This window comes from Anomaloglossus baeobatrachus, chromosome 3, assembly GCF_048569485.1.
Source record: "Anomaloglossus baeobatrachus isolate aAnoBae1 chromosome 3, aAnoBae1.hap1, whole genome shotgun sequence".
NCBI classification, from domain to species: Eukaryota; Metazoa; Chordata; class Amphibia; order Anura; family Aromobatidae; genus Anomaloglossus; species Anomaloglossus baeobatrachus.
In genome coordinates, this window is record NC_134355.1 from 561,314,012 (window position 1) to 561,332,963 (window position 18,952).

The 18,952-nt window shown below is 44.2% G+C and overlaps 1 protein-coding gene across 1 annotated transcript in view; it reads right to left on the reverse strand.

The window, feature by feature from the left end:
• Positions 1 to 7,749, reverse strand: part of AGXT (alanine--glyoxylate aminotransferase) — a 40,337-nt gene extending 32,588 nt beyond the window's left edge. Inside the window, exon 1 of the mRNA XM_075340868.1 lies at positions 7,472 to 7,749. Within this exon, the coding sequence (XP_075196983.1) occupies positions 7,472 to 7,702 (231 nt within the window). The 5' untranslated portion in view covers positions 7,703 to 7,749. The remainder of the gene's footprint in view (positions 1 to 7,471) is intronic.
• Between the last annotated feature and the right edge of the window lie 11,203 nt (positions 7,750 to 18,952).

The window sequence follows — 18,952 nt, forward strand, 5'->3', positions numbered from 1 at the left end:
GGACAGCGCTTGATTGGAGCCAGTTTCATCCTACAACAGGACAATGACCCAAAGCACACTTCCAAATTATGCATGAACTATTTAGGGAGGAAGCAGACAGCTGGTATTCTATCTGTAATGGAGTGGCCAGCCCAGTCACCAGATCTCAACCCTATTGAGCTGTTGTGGGAGCAGCTTGATCGTATGGTACGCAAAAAATGCCCATCAAGCCAATCCAACTTGTGGGAAGGCTTCTGGAAGCATGGGGTGAAATATCTCCGGATTACCTCAGCAAATTAGCAGCTAGAATGACAAAGGTCTGCAAAGCTGTAGCTGTAATTGCTGCAAAGGGAGCATTCTTTGACGAATGCTGCAAAATTTGAAGGAGAAAATTATTATTTCAAGTAAAAATCATTATTTCTAACCTAGTCAATGTCTGGACTATATTTACTATTTATTATGCAACTCATTTGATAAATAAAAGTATGATTTTTCATGGAAAAGACAAAATTGTAATATATATGTATATATATATATATATATATATATATATATATATACACAGTTGTGCTCAAAAGTTTACATACCCCAGCAGACTTCTGGGGTATGTAATTTTGCTTTCTTGGCCTTTTTTCAGACAATATGGTTGATAACACAGAAAAACTAACTTTTTTTTTTCACACATGGTTAGTGGTTGGGTGAAGCCATTTATTGTCAAACTACTATGTTTTCTCTTTTTAAATCATAATGACAACCAAAAATATCCAAATGACACTGATCAAAAGTTCATGTATACCCATACCGTGTATTGCCCCCTTTAACATCAATGAGGCTTGAAGTCTTTTGTGGTAGTTATGGATGAGGCTGTTTATTTTCTCAGATGGTAAAGCTGCCCATTCTTCTTGGCAAAAAGCCTCCACTTCCCGTAAATTCCTGGGCTTGCTTGCATGAACTGCGTGCTTGAGTTTTCCCCAGAGTAGCTCAATGATATTGAGGTCAAGAGACTGAGATGGCCACTCCAGAACCTTCACTTTGTTCTGCTGTAACCGATGACAGGTCAAGTTAGCCTTGTGTTTTGGATCGTTGTCATGTTAGAACATCCAAGTATGTCTTACGGGCTAATGAGTGCAAATTTGCCTCCAGTATTTGCTGATAACGTGTTGCATTTATCTTTCCTTCAACTTTGACCAAGTTTCCTGTGCCTTTGTAGCTCACATATCATCAGCGATCCACCTACGTGCTTTACAGTAGGCATTGTGTTCCTTTCATCATATTCTTTGTTGACACCTCTCTAATGTAACGTTTATGCTTGTGGCCAAAAAGTTTTATTTTGGCCTCATCACTCCAAATTACCTTGTTCTAGAAGTTTGGAGGCTTGTCTCTGTGCTGTTTGGCTTATTGTAGGCGAGATACTTTGTGGCATTTGCGCAGTAAACGACTTTCTTCTGGCGACTCGACCATGCAGCCCATTTTTCTTCAAGTACCTCCTTATTATGCATCCTGAAACAACCACACTGCTAGTTTTCAATGAGTCCTGCATTTCAGCTGATGTTATTTGTGAGTTTTTCTTTGCATACCAAACAATTTTCCTGGCAGTTGTAGCCGAAATTTTTGTTGGTCTACCTGATCGTGGTTTGTTTTTTACAGAGCCCCTGATTTTCCATTTGTTAATCACAATTTGAACACTGCTGACTGGCATTATCAATTTTTTGGATATCTTTTTGTATCCCTTTCCTTTTTTATACAGTTCAACTATCTTTTCCTGTAGATCTGTTGACAATTCTTTAGCTTTCCCCATGACTCACATTCCAGAAATGTCAGTGGCTGGATGAAAGATGCAAGAGTCTGTCTGGATCTCAGAAACTCACTCATCTTTTATGCACACAAACTGAATACAAGCAAAAAAATCATAGGTGAGGATGTTACCTTTATTAGCCATTCAAACCCATTCGTGTCAACTTCTGTGCATTTTATCAGGCCAAAATCACTAAGGTAAGTGAACTTTTGATTAAGATCATTTGGGTTTTTTTGGTTGTCATTATGATTTAAAAAGAGAAAACACAGTAGTTTAATAATAAATGGATTCACCTAACCAATAACCATGAGTGAAAAAAAATTATGTTATCATTAATATTCTCTGAAAAAGGCCAAGAAAGCAAAAAATCTACCAGGGTATGTAAATTTTTGAGCACAACTGTATAAAATGGGAAAAACTGTAAAATCCTTTATTATGTGAAAAAAGAAACAGAGACACATTACTATTATGTCCATAACATCCAAACTATTAATTTATCACTTTATGATAAACTCCATAAAAAAGCAAAAAACAACCCCAAACAAAAAGAATTGCTGTATTTACTTGTACTGGCTTCCAAAAATTAAATAAAAAGCAAGAAAAATATTTTATGCACCCTTCAAATATACTACATACTACAGTTTATTCTACAAAGCGTGTCATTTATACTGAATATTAAGCACTTCAAGTACCCATATGGTAAATATATGTCACTTCTGCTAGGCTTTGTGCAGAGCCTACATTTAATTACAGTCAAAAGTCAGGAGAAGAGCTTGACCCCCTGCGTGCGAACCTGTTTGGATCAGGACCTGATGAAATGAACCCTTTGCGATCTTCTATGTGCCGCAATCAATAGCGATCGTGGCACATAAAAATTACAGAGGAGCATTGTGCTCCTTCTCTTACCTCTCCGGCTCCCCCGTCACACGATCACAGGTGAGCCTAGGGTTGTCATGGCAGCCGGAGATCACATAAGAACCTGCGGGTCTGCCCTGTACGGTGGCCTGTCAGAGTCAGCCTGCAGCATGGTGTGACAGGCGATCTGAAGCCTGACAGTGACAGTATAATTCATTGCTATACTGCTGTGTGGTAATGCATTATACCAGTGATCAGACTAAGAAAAGTGAAAGACCCATATCGGAACTAAGTAAAAAGTACAGAAAGGTAAATGAAAAAACAAGCCTGCAAAATATAAAAAACAAAAAATCACAGAAAAATAAAAAATAAAATACATTTATTTAAATAAATACAGAAATAAACAAAAAAATGTACACATATTTGGTATTGCCGCGTCCGCTCCGACCTGATCTATAAAACTCACACTATTTAACCCCTTCAGCAAACGGTTAAAAAAAGCGGCAAAAAATGCTTTTTACTCATACCACACAAAAAAAGTGTAATAAAACGCAATCAAAAAGTTGAACATAAATAAAAAGTGTATTAATGAAAACTACATCTTGTCCCAGAAAAAACGAGCTGCCAAACAGCTCCATCAGCTGAAAAATAAAAAAGTTATAGCTCTGAGAATACAGCAATGCTCCAAAAAAATTTTTTTTTCTAAAAAATTTTTTTTCTTGTGTAAAAGCGGCAAAACATAGAAGTCAACGGCATAACAAAAATCACAAAAAACAATTCCTGAATTGCTGGTTCATATAAATTCTACCTACCAAAAATGAGAGTGAAAAATGATCCAAAAATGTTATGTGACTGAAAATGGTACAAATAGAAACGTTAACTCATCCCACAAAAAATAAGACCTCACATGGCTCTCCAAACATGACATAGCTTCATATATCTATTCCAGACCATTGTGTGCTCTAAAATTCCAATGGCGCTCCTTCCCTTCCGAGCCCTGCTGTGCACCCAAATAGTTGATTTACACTGCATATGGGGCATCGGCGTACTCAGGAGAAATTGCACAACAAATGGTATGATGCATTTTTTCCTGTTACTCTTGTGAAAATGAGGCCAAATTATCGATTTTGTGGGAAAAATTAACATTTTCATTTTTTCCTTCCACATTGCTTTAGTTCCTGTGAAGCCCTTGAAGGGTAAATAAACTTCTTGAAAGTGGTTTTGAGGGGTGCAGTTTTTAAAATGGGGTCATTTGGGGTATTTTCTGTCACCTAGCCTTCTCAAGGTCACTTCAAATGTGATGTGCTCCCTAAAAAAATGGCTTTGTAAAATTTGGTTGCAAAAATGAGAAATTGCTGATGAAAGCCTCCTAACTTTCTAACAAAAAAAGTTACGTTTCAAAAATTGCATTCGTGTAAAGTAGACATGTGGGCAATATTATTTATGATTCAATAATTTTTTATTAGGTTTTCAAAGTTTATACTATTAACTATTAGTTTATTATTTATTAACTATTTAGTGTGGTATAATTTTCTGGTTTAAGGTCATAAAAATTCAAAGTGTAAAAATTGCAAAAAATTCTCGTAAATAAACGTAAAGGATATCGTGTTAATTTTACCACTCTCCTGAAGTACAATATGTCATGAAAAATCAATGTCAGAATCACCGGGATCCATTGGAGCATTCCAGAGTTATAACCTGTTAAAGTGACTCTGGTCAGAAAAGAAAAAAATTGGCCTGATCACAAAGATAAAAACAAGCTCTGGCATGAAAGCATACCTCCCAACTTTTCAAGAAAGGAAAGAGGGACAAAGTATGCGGCAAATTTTGACCACGCCCCTAGCCACACCCCTAGCCACACCCATTTGGCAGTAAGGGTCATTCAGCAGATGCCATGGACTGTTCATTCATATTCATAGCAGTCAGAATTTTTTTTATATTTGTGTCACTATATGACATGTTGCTTATTGTGCCTATCAATCTGTGTTCACACGCTGCATAAATTCTGTTTCTTTTTGTCTCTGTCTGCACCAAACTACACAATAACTATCTTCTCTGTTTTTTCCATTTTTGCTGCATTCTTTCTGCCTTTTCTCCATTATTTAAAGCGTTTTTGTTTCAGATGTGAATCTGCGTTTTTAAGTGTTTTTATGTACAGAGAAGCTTTTTCCTGCATTTTTTAAGCTCCACATAGAAACCTCCAGAGAAACCCCCCCCCCCCCCGAAAACCGCAGAATTCAGGAGCGTCTTTTCATGGAACCACATACACTTTACTTGGACAATTAAACACGGCAGAATAAATGTGCAAAAAAACAGCAGAAAAATATGCAGCATTTACACTACATGTGAATATGGACTAATTGTCCAAGCAAAGTGGATGAGACGTCCTGAAATCTCCGCTCCTGGTGCGTGGAAAGACGCCGCGGAACGGTGCGGATTTGGTGTTTCTTTCTTTATAAGCTTCAGGATTCACATCAGCAACAAAGGTATCAATAAGAGGGACAGTGTATAAAAAATACCGCAAACACGCAATAATCAGAGAACATTGTTATTGCACTCGTGGCGCGGACACCTGCAGAAAAAATGCAGCATTTACGCTATGTGTGAACACGGCCTCAGTGATCCATTTTTATTACATTTTTTATGGGTTTTAATAAAGAAAAATAATAAATTGCGCCTTTTTTTTCCCGCCATTTACCGATCCCCATAAATAATCTGATCGCTGTGTTGTTCAGGTCATTACGATTACAGGGACACCAAATATGTCCATGTTATTTGCTGATTTGTGATGTTTATTATTTTATAAAAAAGTGCAATAAAATTACATTACTCTATTTTTTTTTTTTTATTATTTTTAGTAACTTTATTAGAAGAAAAAAAATCCTCTTTTCCTCTCCCTCTAGAATACAGGACATAGAGATGCTGCTCTGTACAATGTAGCTGTGTCCTGTGTAATCTGCTGTGTAAGAGGCTGCATTGTAGGTTCATTTATGTGAAATCCTCCCTCTGACATCATCACTCCTAGTGGCTCAACAGCTAGAGCAGCTAGGAAAGCCAGGAGGCTGCTGGACACAAGTTTTGAACGTTGCTGGTTTGAATCCAAGGTGGTGAAGATAAAAAAAAAAAAAAAAATTGTATTTGTATTTTTTTCCTCATTTCTTTATAGTTGTTTTATGGGAACAAATGAATCTGACTCTTTCACCAACATTGAGATACAGTATTTATCTATCTATCCATCTATCTCTATCCCTCTATCTATCTATCTATCTATCTCTATCCCTCTATCTATCTATCTATCTATGATTCTATCTCTCTATCTATCTATCTATCTATCTATGATTCTATCTATCTATGATTCTATCTCTATCTATCTATTATCTGTCGTGTATCTATATATCCCTCTATCATCCATCCCTCTATCATCCATCCATCCCAATATCATCCATCCCTCCCTCTATCCCTCCATTCATCCCTCCTTCTATCCCTCCATTCATCCCTCTATTCATCCCTCTATCATCCATCCATCCCTCCCTCTATCCCTCCTTTCATCCCTCTATCCCTCCATTCATCCCTCTATCATCCATCCATCCCTCTATCCCTCCTTTCATCCCTCTATCCCTCCATTCATCCCTCCCTCTATCATCCATCCATCCCTCCCTCTATCCCTCCTTTCATCCCTCTATGCCTCCATTCATCCCTCTATCATCCATCCATCCCTCCCTCTATCATCCATCCATCCCTCCCTCTATCCCTGCATTCATCCCTCCTTCTATCCCTCCATTCATCCCTCCATTCATCCCTCTATCATCCATCCATCCCTCCCTCTATCCCTCCTTTCATCCCTCTATCCCTCCATTCATCCCTCTATCATCCATCCCTCTATCCCTCTAACCCTCCATTCATCCATCCCTCCATCCATCTTTGCAGCTGAATAATCAGCTTCTGGTGTCTCACCTGCAGTATAGAGGTCAAGATAACAAAATCTTCCTATTGCTTTCAATACAGGCAGTAGCTCAGTGGTTAGAGCTGCTGCCTTTGAAACAATGAACTCACAGCTCCATGAGTTCGAGTCCCGGCCGCCCCGAAAATCCAGAGCCCCGAAAATCCAGAGCCGGTGATAATTTAATTTAATTTATTCACTTCACTGAGGGGAGGAGCCGGGACATCAGCTGTGAGCCGCGGGAGTGCGGGACAGCCCTGATAAAGCGTGCAAGTCCCGCAGAATCCGGGACGGTTGGGAGGTATGTGAAAGGGTTATATGACATCAAAAAATAAAATAAAACCAGTATTGCGCTTTTTTTGTTCATTCTGCTACTCTCAACAAAAGGATTAGAAAAGCAAACTAAAGTTGCAGGTTCTTCAGAATGTTACCAATTAACACATCAGTTCATCTGGCAAAAAACAAGGCTAGACTCAACTCTATTGAGCAATAAATAAGATTTTTTTTATGATAAAGTGTTGTTCTTATGCAGAAGTATTAAAGCAGAAAGTAAACTATAGACTCTGCCCTAAGGGTAACAACCTGCAGAATAAAGTTATGGCATTTTTAACTGCATGGTAGAGCTGCATATAACTCAAAAGGTAATGGCAGAATTATTTTTTTTTATCTATTCACCGCTAGAAAGAGTTACTAAATATTCACCAACAAGTTACATACATCCCAAAATGGTGCCAATAAAATGACATCTCATCTTTCAAAAACAAAACCTCTAACCACTACTGTGAAAGTGTTAAAAGCCATAGATTTTGATATAGTATAGCATGTTATGATGGGTTCATCAATGTAAGAAGATCTCATTGCAGGATGGATTGCAAGTTGCTCACCTTAACTAAGCGACTTACCTGGAACATTTCGGGGTGCATGTGGCCAATGACCTGTTGAGCCCCAGCAGCCTGTACCCGTGGAGGAACATTTGAGGGACCAGGACCCAGCATTAGGCGTTGGGGAACATTTAGAGGCTGCAGAAGGACCAGAGATGGAGGCACAATTGTATGAGTAGACATCCTGACAGATCCTGACAGCCGGGCAGCATGAAGCAAAGAATAAGATACACTTCTAACTGTCCCGTGCATCTTTATTAACCATTGAATGGACAGAGGGAGATGACGCACAGTGAACCTTCACCCAGTCTCTGTGTCCCTGCGGCTTAGCCAACATTTGAATGCTCCTTTTCGTCCTCCCTCCCTCTCGATTGATTTGTTCCAAAATGTCCCTCCCACTAACCCCGGGGTCACAGGTGTCTGACCTGTTCGCGGTAACACTAGGGACATTACACCTGTCCATATCTAACAAAACATCTTCTCCACTGAAACTGTTTAATGTGCAGTCACAGTGAATATTATGCCAAGGACTCGTGAGCCAAAATATTTGATAACTGACTGGGAAATTCAGTCTTATCTCATACTGCTGATAATATATCTGCATTCCTGGATAATAGACGTATTAGCTGTAGTTAGAAGTATAGGTGACACAGACCACCATGATGTCCCCAAATGTGTGTGTTATTTGAAAGGACAGGGTGTGAGATTTGGTAATAGATAATCACAAACTAGCACACAAATAAGAAGTTACTTATTATACAGTAGTGGGTTCTAGGTGAAACATCACTGACTGCTGACGAGGCAAATGGTTTGTTAATAACTAGTCCTGAAGAATAAATTGTACATTATTTTTAGAGAGAGCCAAAACCAATAAGGACCTAAATTTTCTTGCTTTGGATACATGGCATCCAGCTTTGGAAATATTTATCAAGTGCAAGTGTGCTCAACAATTTATTTGAAGTGCCATAAAAATGGATAAAGCTGCACATGCACACCCACCTGTCCATTACTTACCCCCATTCTCAAGATAGATGAGGGTCCTAGCAGTGCAACTGAAATCTAACACACATTTCTGGAATATCCTATGAATATATATACCATAAATGTCCTAGAAGTAATAACCCTTTTTACTACTCATTCTATACTATAAAAAATCTGGTAAAAAGCGGGTTCTGGGTGAAACATCACTGACTGCTGATGAGGCAAATGGTTTGTTAACAACTAGTCCTTGAGAATAAATAGTACATTATTCTTACAGAGAGCCAAAACCAAGTAGAAGGTGCTTATGAACAACAATACCTAGGGATAAGGGTCTGATGGACCCTAAAGGCTAAAGCTGGGTTTACACACTGCAATATCGCAAAGGACATCGCTGTAACGTCACCGGTTTGGTGACGCAATAGCGACCTCCCTAAGTCTCTGCTAAGTCTCTGGTGTGCGTTCAAACAGGCAAACCTGGCCAACAACTCAACAGCGATCCGGACCTGCAGAGCGACCTAGCTGGTTGTTGGGGACGTTGATAAACAGCCTTTTGAAAGGGAAGTTGCTAACAAAGTCGCTGCAAAGTCTTCACACACTGAAACTTCATGCTGCACAGCGGGAAACAAAGGACCTAGGAATGGTCCTGAACGATTTGTAACGATTACAACTTCACAGCAGGGGCCAGGTCGCTGATAGGTTTCACACACTGCAACATCGCAAACAACATCGCTATTGTGTCACAAAACCGGTGACGTTACAGCGATGTCGTTTGCGATGTTGCAGTGTGTAAACCCAGCTTTAAACACTACTAAATAATGAAATAGTCACTGTACCTATTCTTCCCCTATCAGTATACCTGTTTATACAATAGTACACCAGCTGTCATAGTTTTTAGATATAATTTAGAGTAGTGTCCCACAGTTTCTCACAGATTAGATTTTTATAAACACGGGGTTAGCCACCAGACAGAAAAAGAGGCAGATAAAACCCAAAATCATTTCCAGAAGCAACACATTTTAAAGACCCATCCACCAGGGTTAACAAAGATGCACCAATCCCTCAAGACTAGACGATACAACTCTGAGGGATATATCCACCACGTACACAAACCGGTGAATATGTCCTATGTGTCACATGTAATTATATGGATACAAAAGGTTCAGCCACCCGGTCAAAAAACAAGGATGGGTGACTCCTACGTTTAAACAAAAAGACCACGGGGGATCCAGCCACCCAGTTAGGAAGAAGGGGGGGTAGACCCTAAATGTGATGCAAACAACCCAACGCGTTTCTCCTCATTTTAGAGGGTCATCACAGGTATTACGGATGCCATCATATTCAATGAAATAAATTCCTGAGGCTAACAAAGCATATGATACACAGACCAATATTACATGACAAATAAAGTGTGTCAGTGTACATGCACATTCAACATAATAAAGAGGTGCTGTATTTATCATTTGTCATAATTAGGATGTGATTCTTGCTCCCTCAATGAATTATGTCACCACCTAGAAAGAAAGATATTAATTATGAATATCAGAACACCTCCAAGAAGATAAAAGAGGAAGGTCAAAAAATGACTTACTTTGGCAAATAGTCAAGAAGGCTCCCTAGACCAGAGTACCCTTCAGCTATATTGATGCACCTAGGAATATCAAAGGCAGAACAATATAATTCAGTCCTGTGTTCAATATTTTTTGAAACATAATATAAAGTACCTGAGCGGTATTAGGAAAGAATCAAATCTGATGCCAATTCACCAGACAAACAGAGGTAAAAAAAAGAAGGAAAAATACCTAAAATGAGATTGCATATGGAACTCAGACAAGTACACCTCGTGATGGAAAAATAAATAAAAATAAGGTATCACATGCTAATGCGTCCTACTGTGAGATCCAAACAATGTGTTTGCTAGTTCTTATTATTTAGTCCTGAGAAATCCAACAAATATCAATATGTGAGGCATCTTTTGTTTATTTTCTCACCACACCACGAGATGTACTACGGGGTGACTTATGTACCGCCCCACGCTCGGCTGCAGCCGAGCCGCTCGGATCTGGGCTCGTTGGTGGGTGGCTCGAGCGCCTCCGGACCCGGGGTCACTTCGCTCTGAAAGGATGCTGGCGCTACGTAGGGGGGTGGTAGGTAGGTGTACGGCCGGAGCCGTGTTTGAGTTCGTGACGCCACCCACAGGATGTGGTGAAGGTGTAGACAGCACCGCTGCAGTTACGGGGCACCCGGGGGAGATGGTTATGCAGCAAGATGTTAACCCCTCCGTGGGCAGAGATGATGGCCCCGGGACCTGTTGGGGAGAGCTGGGCGGTGCAGGGCGGTGCGCGGCCAGATGGCACTGTTGTACTCACTGTTATTGACACACACAAGTCTCTGGTAAACAAAGTTGATGGTGGTCGGTGCCCGCAGCCGGCTGCGTCTGGTCCCCCACCCAGTTCGGTGGTCTTTGCCTTTCTCCTGCACCGTGTAGTGTATATGTAGACTGCCTGCGCTTCAGCGACGGGAGTTCGCTCCCCGGCTGTATGTATGTCGGGAAAGCCCGTTTACCCACAGACGCTGGCCCGTGGGATCTTTCTGCCTGTGCGGTGACTTCCTATCCCCCTCGGTGGGCTGTTGTCTTCAGTCAGGACTTGGGTGGGAAAGGACCTATAGTCCAGACCTCAATCAGTGAATTAACTCAGTCCGGTGGCTGCTGGACCTCATTTCAGGGTCTGAGTACCCCCCTGTGTGCTCCGGTTTCCAGACGGTTCCCTGGGTCGGTACCGGCGGGCCACTACCCTGTCCCGGTCCACCACGGTTCCACCGAGCCGTCTTCCCAGCTCCTGCAGGCTAGGCCACCGTCTGCCTCCTAGCCAAGGTGTGCGGGCTACGACCCTCACACCTGTCAGTCCCCTTCACTCCTCACTCACTGACTGCACTTGACTGACTGACTGTTTCCTGCCTCAGGCCCTCTGAACTCATCGGTGGCAGATGGCACTGTTGTACTCACTGTTATTGACACACACAAGTCTCTGGTAAACAAAGTTGATGGTGGTCGGTGCCCGCAGCTGGCTGCGTCTGGTCCTCCACCCGGTTCGGTGGTCTTTGCCTTTCTCCTGCACTGTGTAGTGTATGTGTAGACTGCCTGCGCTTCAGCAACGAGAGATCGCTCCCCGGCTGTATGTATGTCGGGAAAGCCCATTTGCCTGCAGACGCTGGCCCGTGGGATCTCTCTGCCTGTGCGGTGGCTTTCTATCCCCCTTGGTGGGCTGTTGTCTTCAGTCAGGACTTGGGTGGGAAAGGACCTATAGTCCAGACCTCAATCAGTGAATTAACTCAGTCCAGTGGCTTCTGGACCTCATTTCAGGGTCTGAGTACCCCCCTGTGTGCTTCGGTTTCCAGACGGTTCCCTTGGTCGGTACCGGCGGGCCACTACCCTGTCCCGGTCCACCACGGTTCCACCGAGCCGTCTTCCCGGCTCCTGCAGGCTAGGCCACCGTCTGCCTCCTAGCCAAGGTGTGCGGGCTACGACCCTCACACCTGTCAGTTCCCTTCACTCCTCACTCACTGACTGCACTTGACTGACTGACTGTTTCCTGCCTCAGGCCCTCTGAACTCCTCGGTGGCAGATGGCACTGTTGTACTCACTGTTATTGACACACACAAGTCTCTGGTAAACAAAGTTGATGGTGGTCGGTGCCCGCAGCCGGCTGCGTCTGGTCCCCCACCCGGTTCGGTGGTCTTTGCCTTTCTCCTGCACTGTGTAGTGTATGTGTAGACTGCCTGCGCTTCAGCAACGAGAGTTCGCTCCCCGGCTGTATGTATGTCGGGAAAGCCCGTTTGCTCGCAGACGCTGGCCCGTGGGATCTCTCTGCCTGTGCGGTGGCTTTCTATCCCCCTCGGTGGGCTGTTGTCTTCAGTAAGGACTTGGGTGGGAAAGGACCTATAGTCCAGACCTCAATCAGTGAATTAACTCAGTCCAGTGGCTTCTGGACCTCATTTCAGGGTCTGAGTACCCCCCTGTGTGCTTCGGTTTCCAGACGGTTCCCTTGGTCGGTACCGGCGGGCCACTACCCTGTCCCGGTCCACCACGGTTCCCACGAGCCGTCTTCTCGGCTCCTGCAGGCTAGGCCACCGTCTGCCTCCTAGCCAAGGTGTGCGGGCTACAACTCTCACACCTGTCAGTCCCCTTCACTCCTCACTCACTGACTGCACTTGACTGACTGACTGTTTCCTGCCTCAGGCCCTCTAAACTCCTCGGTGGGCGTGGCCAACCACCTGGCTCCACCCCCTGGTGTGTCCATTAAGCTCTGAGGGAGGTGACTAGGGTTTATGTGGTTTGGCTGGTGTTACCTTGTGTGGGACTGGTGTTGTGCGGGGCGCTATCTGTGACTTCCTGGCTAGTCCAGGGCGTCACACTTACAATTATATGTAATCTCACTGTAGGCTTCTCCTTTCCTGCTTTGGTCTGGTGAACTATCCCAACTATTAGGGACCCCTGCACATAGGATGCACCATAGTCTGTCTATATGTAACAAACAACTGGGAAAGTGTTACTCAAACGCATGCCTGAATGTTTATTACTCGACCAAACTTATAAGGTACACCCAGCTAATGATTTTGCTGTAGAGCATGTGTCTGAGCTCTATTTGATGGCTTACTTATGCTGGCGTTCTCTTCCTATCTAGTTTGGTTAAATCCCACATTGGTTGGATCTCACAGTAGGACGTATTGGCATGTGAGACCTCATTTCTTTTTTTCTGAACAATTTTTGTAGTGGGGTGGAATTCAACAGTGTATCCTGCTTAAAGGTTTGTTTAATGTTTTTCCCCCTGCCCATCAAATAAATAAAATTCAGTGGTCCTAGATGGTAGGGTAATACATAGTGACAGTTCTAGAAAATCTGTACTTGCGAAAAGGCAACAATCTTGTTGGTTTCAGTAATAAATTGGTATATATCACAACAATGTGCCTGTAGTTGCCACACTTTACATAGTCTGCTCTTTACGTGCTTCTTTGTAGCCTTCTCCATAGCCCTGGGGTAGAGGGTACCGGATGCATTTTCAACTCACATACACACTATGTATTACATTATGAAATAGCTTTGCCATGAATGGATGTACCTTCACTGCAACAATGTTTATGTCAGCAGTACATGTTATTGTAACATCTACTCACTTAAAATACAGGACCCAAAAAGTTCCTTAGCAGAATATTGCCCTGTATTATGGGCTCACCCTGTGGGGTGGATCCTTTCAGACCAGGTGTGGGTGGGCACACAGATCCCAGGAATTGCTGCAGCAGCACAAAGGCCCCTGTGGAACATAGACTTGAAGCATGGAATCCACAGGAAGACAGGATGCAGTAAAGTCAAAGACAATGCAGGCAGACGCTGACCTGGAGCATGTAGTAGAGCACAGTAAAACAAACAGAATTAAGATCTTACTACCAAGACACAGGTGTGAGTCTTGGTTGGCCTATATACTGTAGGCCTAAGCAGTGTCACGGGGTGTGAAGAGGTAACTTGGATTAGGGGTGCCCACACTGGGCCTAGCGTTAGGGGGACCCTAGCTGTCCCTGTTCTCAAAGATACGTCTAATGGTGACGATGTTTGGGCCACCTTCCTAGCCCTAGCTTCTGAGTAGCCCTGTTCTATACCCCCGGGGAGGGCCGGGACAGGAGTGGTTTATCCCACACAAATAGACAGACAGGGGAAAACCATAATTTAAACACGCTGCACATGCACACACACAGAGGTAAGACAATACGTGCTCAGGTGGAAATAAAGAATCAGGGAGGAAATAACAAACAACGGGGATATTTTCACAACACATTAAATAAAGCACAGGAGATCACCAGTACTAGATCACCAGAGCACAAGGACCGGTATTCGCAAATGAAGCCACAATTGGCATGGAAGAACAGGCTCCACCATCTTTTACAGGGGGGAGTCTGTTGTGCTATGCCTCCAACAACTTGTGACCACAGCAGCAATCCACAAGCCAGGAGAATTTAATTCCTACTACTAATCACTAGTTAGCACACAACTGTTCGACGCCCGAGTCTGACTAAGCAACTCAAAAGCACCACCTGGCGTGTTAGACTCTCCAGTGTGAATTAGGTCAAAAGTCGCCATAACACCTGATGAGTTTAGAGATGAACACCATGTGACAGGCAGATGATCACATAGCAGCATACTGAGCCACGTGTAGCACAGCAGAGGGCCGCTGCTATGGGGGAATGTGATGAAACCCTGCTGAACCGAAGCAGATGCATAACAGTTCCCCTCCTTTTTGGGCCCTACCTTGATGAGTTGGTAATAGATGAAACAGAATGCTTTGCACAAAATTTCTTGAGCAGGATTGGAACAGTTACTGTATGTCCTTTTTAGGCAGCCACCATCCCTCCTCAAGACTACAAGTCATTTTGCAGTCCAGAACTTGGTTGATTTCAGATTCCATGGTTTGATCATAAGCAGCAACTGTTTTGTCTGTAAAGGGGGACTGGTTGAGGGCAAAAGGACGACCTGCAGATGGCGAGTTGTAAAATGAGGAAGCAGAAACAAGAACCCATTCAGGTTCAGCCATGACTTCCCTGCGGTTCGCTTTGGCTTCATGCTTGGAGAAGACATCTGCCAAGTTCTGATTTGAGGCAGAAACATTAAAGGCAGAGGATGCAGAGTAGCATTTCTGAGAAGTTGGTTGAGGCGCAATCCTGAAGCAGTTATGATAACAAGATGATTCCCACTGGACGATTGATCTGCCGGCACGCTGTTGGCTCCATTGACCTGCCAGTGGTTGACGCGATGGAATTCATGAAAGTGGCCATGGAGGCGGTGCGTGTGCAAATTGGCCTCTGGGGTCATTTTCTTGAAGTCCATGGCATCAAGCGCTGGCAGTTCAATGGAGCCCGCAGTGCGCTGGCACATCAATGGTGGCCCCCCTCCGCGATACCCCGGGGCCCACAGTTATCGCTGACCTTCAGCCCTGTGATGCTCCACTGCAGTGACACCCCCCCCCCCTTGCCAACCTTGCCTTTTGTGACCACGCTTCACCACCGCCGACCCAGTAAGGCATAACCGTATTATAACATGCACCCCCACTTTCCCCCCAGTTTTGGGGGAAAAAAGTGTGTTTTATAATCTGGAAAATGCAGTACTTACTGAGCCTCCCGTGCGTCTGTAACACTACTTCCGGGTCCCCTCATCAGTCCTCATACTTATTCACTGCTTTCTCCACCCACCGGCAGCTCTGCCGTGACCAGCACCCCACCAACCCTTTAACAGAAGGTCAGCAATAACTGTGGGTCCGAGGGTATCGCGATGGCGGCCGACACGCTGTGGGCTCCTTGACCTGCCGGCGGTTGACACAATGGAGTTCAAGAAAATGGCCGTTGAGGCGGCACGTGCGCAGATTGGCCTCCGCAACCATTTTCTTAAAGTTGATCACATCAAGTACCGGCAGTTCAATGGAGCCTGCAGGGTGCTGGCAAATCAATGGCACCCCCCGCCGCATTACCCCTGGGCGTACAGTTATCGCCGACCTTCTGTCCTGTGACCCTCCTGAGCCACTCCACTGCAGTGAGACCCCGTCATCTGAGCCTTCAGTATCGCTGACCCTGCCTTCTTTGACCCCGCTTCACCACTACCTTGCTGGTAAGGCATATCCGGATTATAAGAAGCACCTCCATTCCCCCCCAGTTTTGGGGGAAAAAGTATGTCTTATAATCCGGAAAATACGTGGCTGTAACACTACTTCTGGGTCCCCTCATCAGTTCTCATACATATTCACTGCTTTCCCCGACCACCGGCAGCTCTGCCGTGATCAGCACCCCACCAACCCTTTAACAGTGATAGTGCCGGCCCTGCACCCCTCTTCCCCTCCCCTTCCAGCACTGTCACTGTTAGAGTGTGGGACCATGGGAGTGCAGGGCAGCCCAGAAACCCCCACTCCCTGACCAGTACTGTCACTGCACCCCGCCAGTTCTTTAACACAGACAGTGCCAGTTGCCACGCACTACCCCAGCCGGCACTGCCAGTGATAAACGGCTGGCGGGGTGCTGTGCATGGCCCTGTACTTTAAGTCAGAGTGTGGTACTTGGTTCACTGGAGGTCATGCCATGGCAACCCGGGTATGACATCTGGTGAACTGAGTGATATCAATTCTGCCCACCGGGTCCCCATTGTCCGTGTTTCCTGGAGCCTGAAGAGATCCGACATGTTTTCAGTCTCTTCAAGCTCGGATGTAGCAGAGCCAGGACCATTGTGTGACGTTGTGTGGATTACGGCGGAACTTCAAGGGTCTTCTGGGGGTTAATAGAGAGCGGAAAGAGAGTGTTGTATTTTAGTTCAAATAAAGGATTTCTCTGTGTATTTGTGTTTATTATTTTTACTTATAGGATTAGTGATGGGTGTCTCATAGACCCCTACCCATTACTAACTCTGAGCTTGATAACACTTGTGCACTGTCATTAATCCCTTATTACCCCGATTGCCACTATACCAGCGCAATCGGGAAAAGCAAGGTAAAGCACCAGGATTGTCATATCTAATGGATGCAACACTTCCGGGACAGCTGCAGGCTGCTATTCTTAGGCTTGAGGGCCCCAATAATCATGGGCTTCCCCAGCCTAAGAATACCAGCCCCCAGCTCGTAGCTTTATCTTGGCTGGGTATGAAAATTGGGGAGACCAAACGGTGGTTTTTTAAAAATTATTTATTTAATTAAAAAAAAAAAAAAGCAGCATGCGGTTCCTTGTATTTTGGTACACAGCCAAGGTAAGTTCACAGCTGGGGTTGGCAGCCTGTAGCTGTGGCTTATCTGTGCTGGCATCACTATAGGAGGGACCCTACGCCATATTAATTATTTATTTATTTTACACTCCACTATAAGTACGTAGACAGCGCTTGTGATTCCAACCAATCACAGGTGCTGTTAGAGAGGGTGGGGATGTGCTCTACCGGCAGCCAATCAGAGCCGCCGGTGGGCTGGGAAAGCAGTGAATATATACGAGGACTGATGAGCGGACATGGAAATAGCGTTATAGCTGCGTTGGATGTTTGGTAAGTATATTCTCCTGCTTTAACCCTTTTATTTTACAGGTATTGTTCTGGTCACCATAGACTTATATGGGGTTCGGTGTCCGGGCAGATGTTCGGGTTCAATGGGACCCACCAGACCTGAACATCTGCGTGTTTGCTCATCTCTACACACAAACTGTGAGATCTCACATAAGCTCCCCTTGACTTGCAGCAAGTTAGATTAGTAGTCTTGGCAAATCATCTGTATCCCACAGTAATGGTGTATGTTATGATCCGGAACCATGGAAGACAACCACAAATCATTGGTAAAAGGTGACAAGAGCATTGGCAACTAATCTGGCCGCCATCCCCTTACTAACCATCACAACTAGAAGTAGCCGAGGGGTGAACTAACATCCTGTGCACCGCGAACCCAGCCGGAGAACTAACTATCCTAAAGGTAGGAAAGATGAATAACTCTATGCCTCAGAAAATAGACAAGAATAGCTAGCCCCCCACATTCAAAAAATTGACTATAAATTTACGGTAAAAATTAGCAAACCCCAAAAACCGCTGCAGGGATTTTAGAGAAGTCGGTTGCACCCAGTCGTAAATAGCCTGAACCTTAACCGGGTCCATTTCAATAGCGGAGGGAGACACCCCAAAGAGGCACTTTGACCCCTTAACGTACAGTGCATTATCCTTAAGTATCTGAAAAACATCCCGTACTTGCCCAACATGAGAGTCCCAATCATCAGAAAAAATCAAGATGTCATCCAAATACACAATCAAAAATTTACCAATAAGGTCCCGAAAAATATCATTTATGAAGGCCTGGAAGACGGAGGGTGCATTAGTGAGCCCAAAAGGCATCACTAGGTACTCAAAATGCCCCTCAGGAGTATTAAAAGCCGTCTTCCATTCATCGCCCTCCTTAATACGGATGAGATTATACGCACCCTTGAGATCCAGTTTCGTAAACCATTTGGCACTCTTCACTCTAGAGAACAGATCAGACATCAGAGGCAAAGGGTACTGATATTTGACCGTAATTTTATTAAGAAGACGGTAATCAATACAAGGCCTCAACGAACCATCTTTCTTAGGAATAAAGAAGAAGCCGGCACCGAAAGGAGAAGATGAGGGCCGAATGTGCTCCTTCTCCAATGATTCCCTGATGTATGACCGCATGGCATCATGTTCGGGCACAGACAAGTTGAAAATCCGCCCCTTGGGAAATTTTCAACCGGGCACCAACTCAATGGCGCAGTCACAGTCCCGGTGTGGGGGCAGAGAATCAGATTCCTGGTCATTAAATACATCACGGAAATCAGACAAGAAGGCCGGAACATCAACTGCCTGACACACCCTGACAACCCCAACTAGCTACCGACAAGGATCTCCAGTCAAGAACCGGATTATGGGTCTGCAACCACGGAAATCCCAGTACCAAGGTATCCTGTAGATTATGCAATACTAAAAATGTACAAGTTTCCTGATGCGCTGGT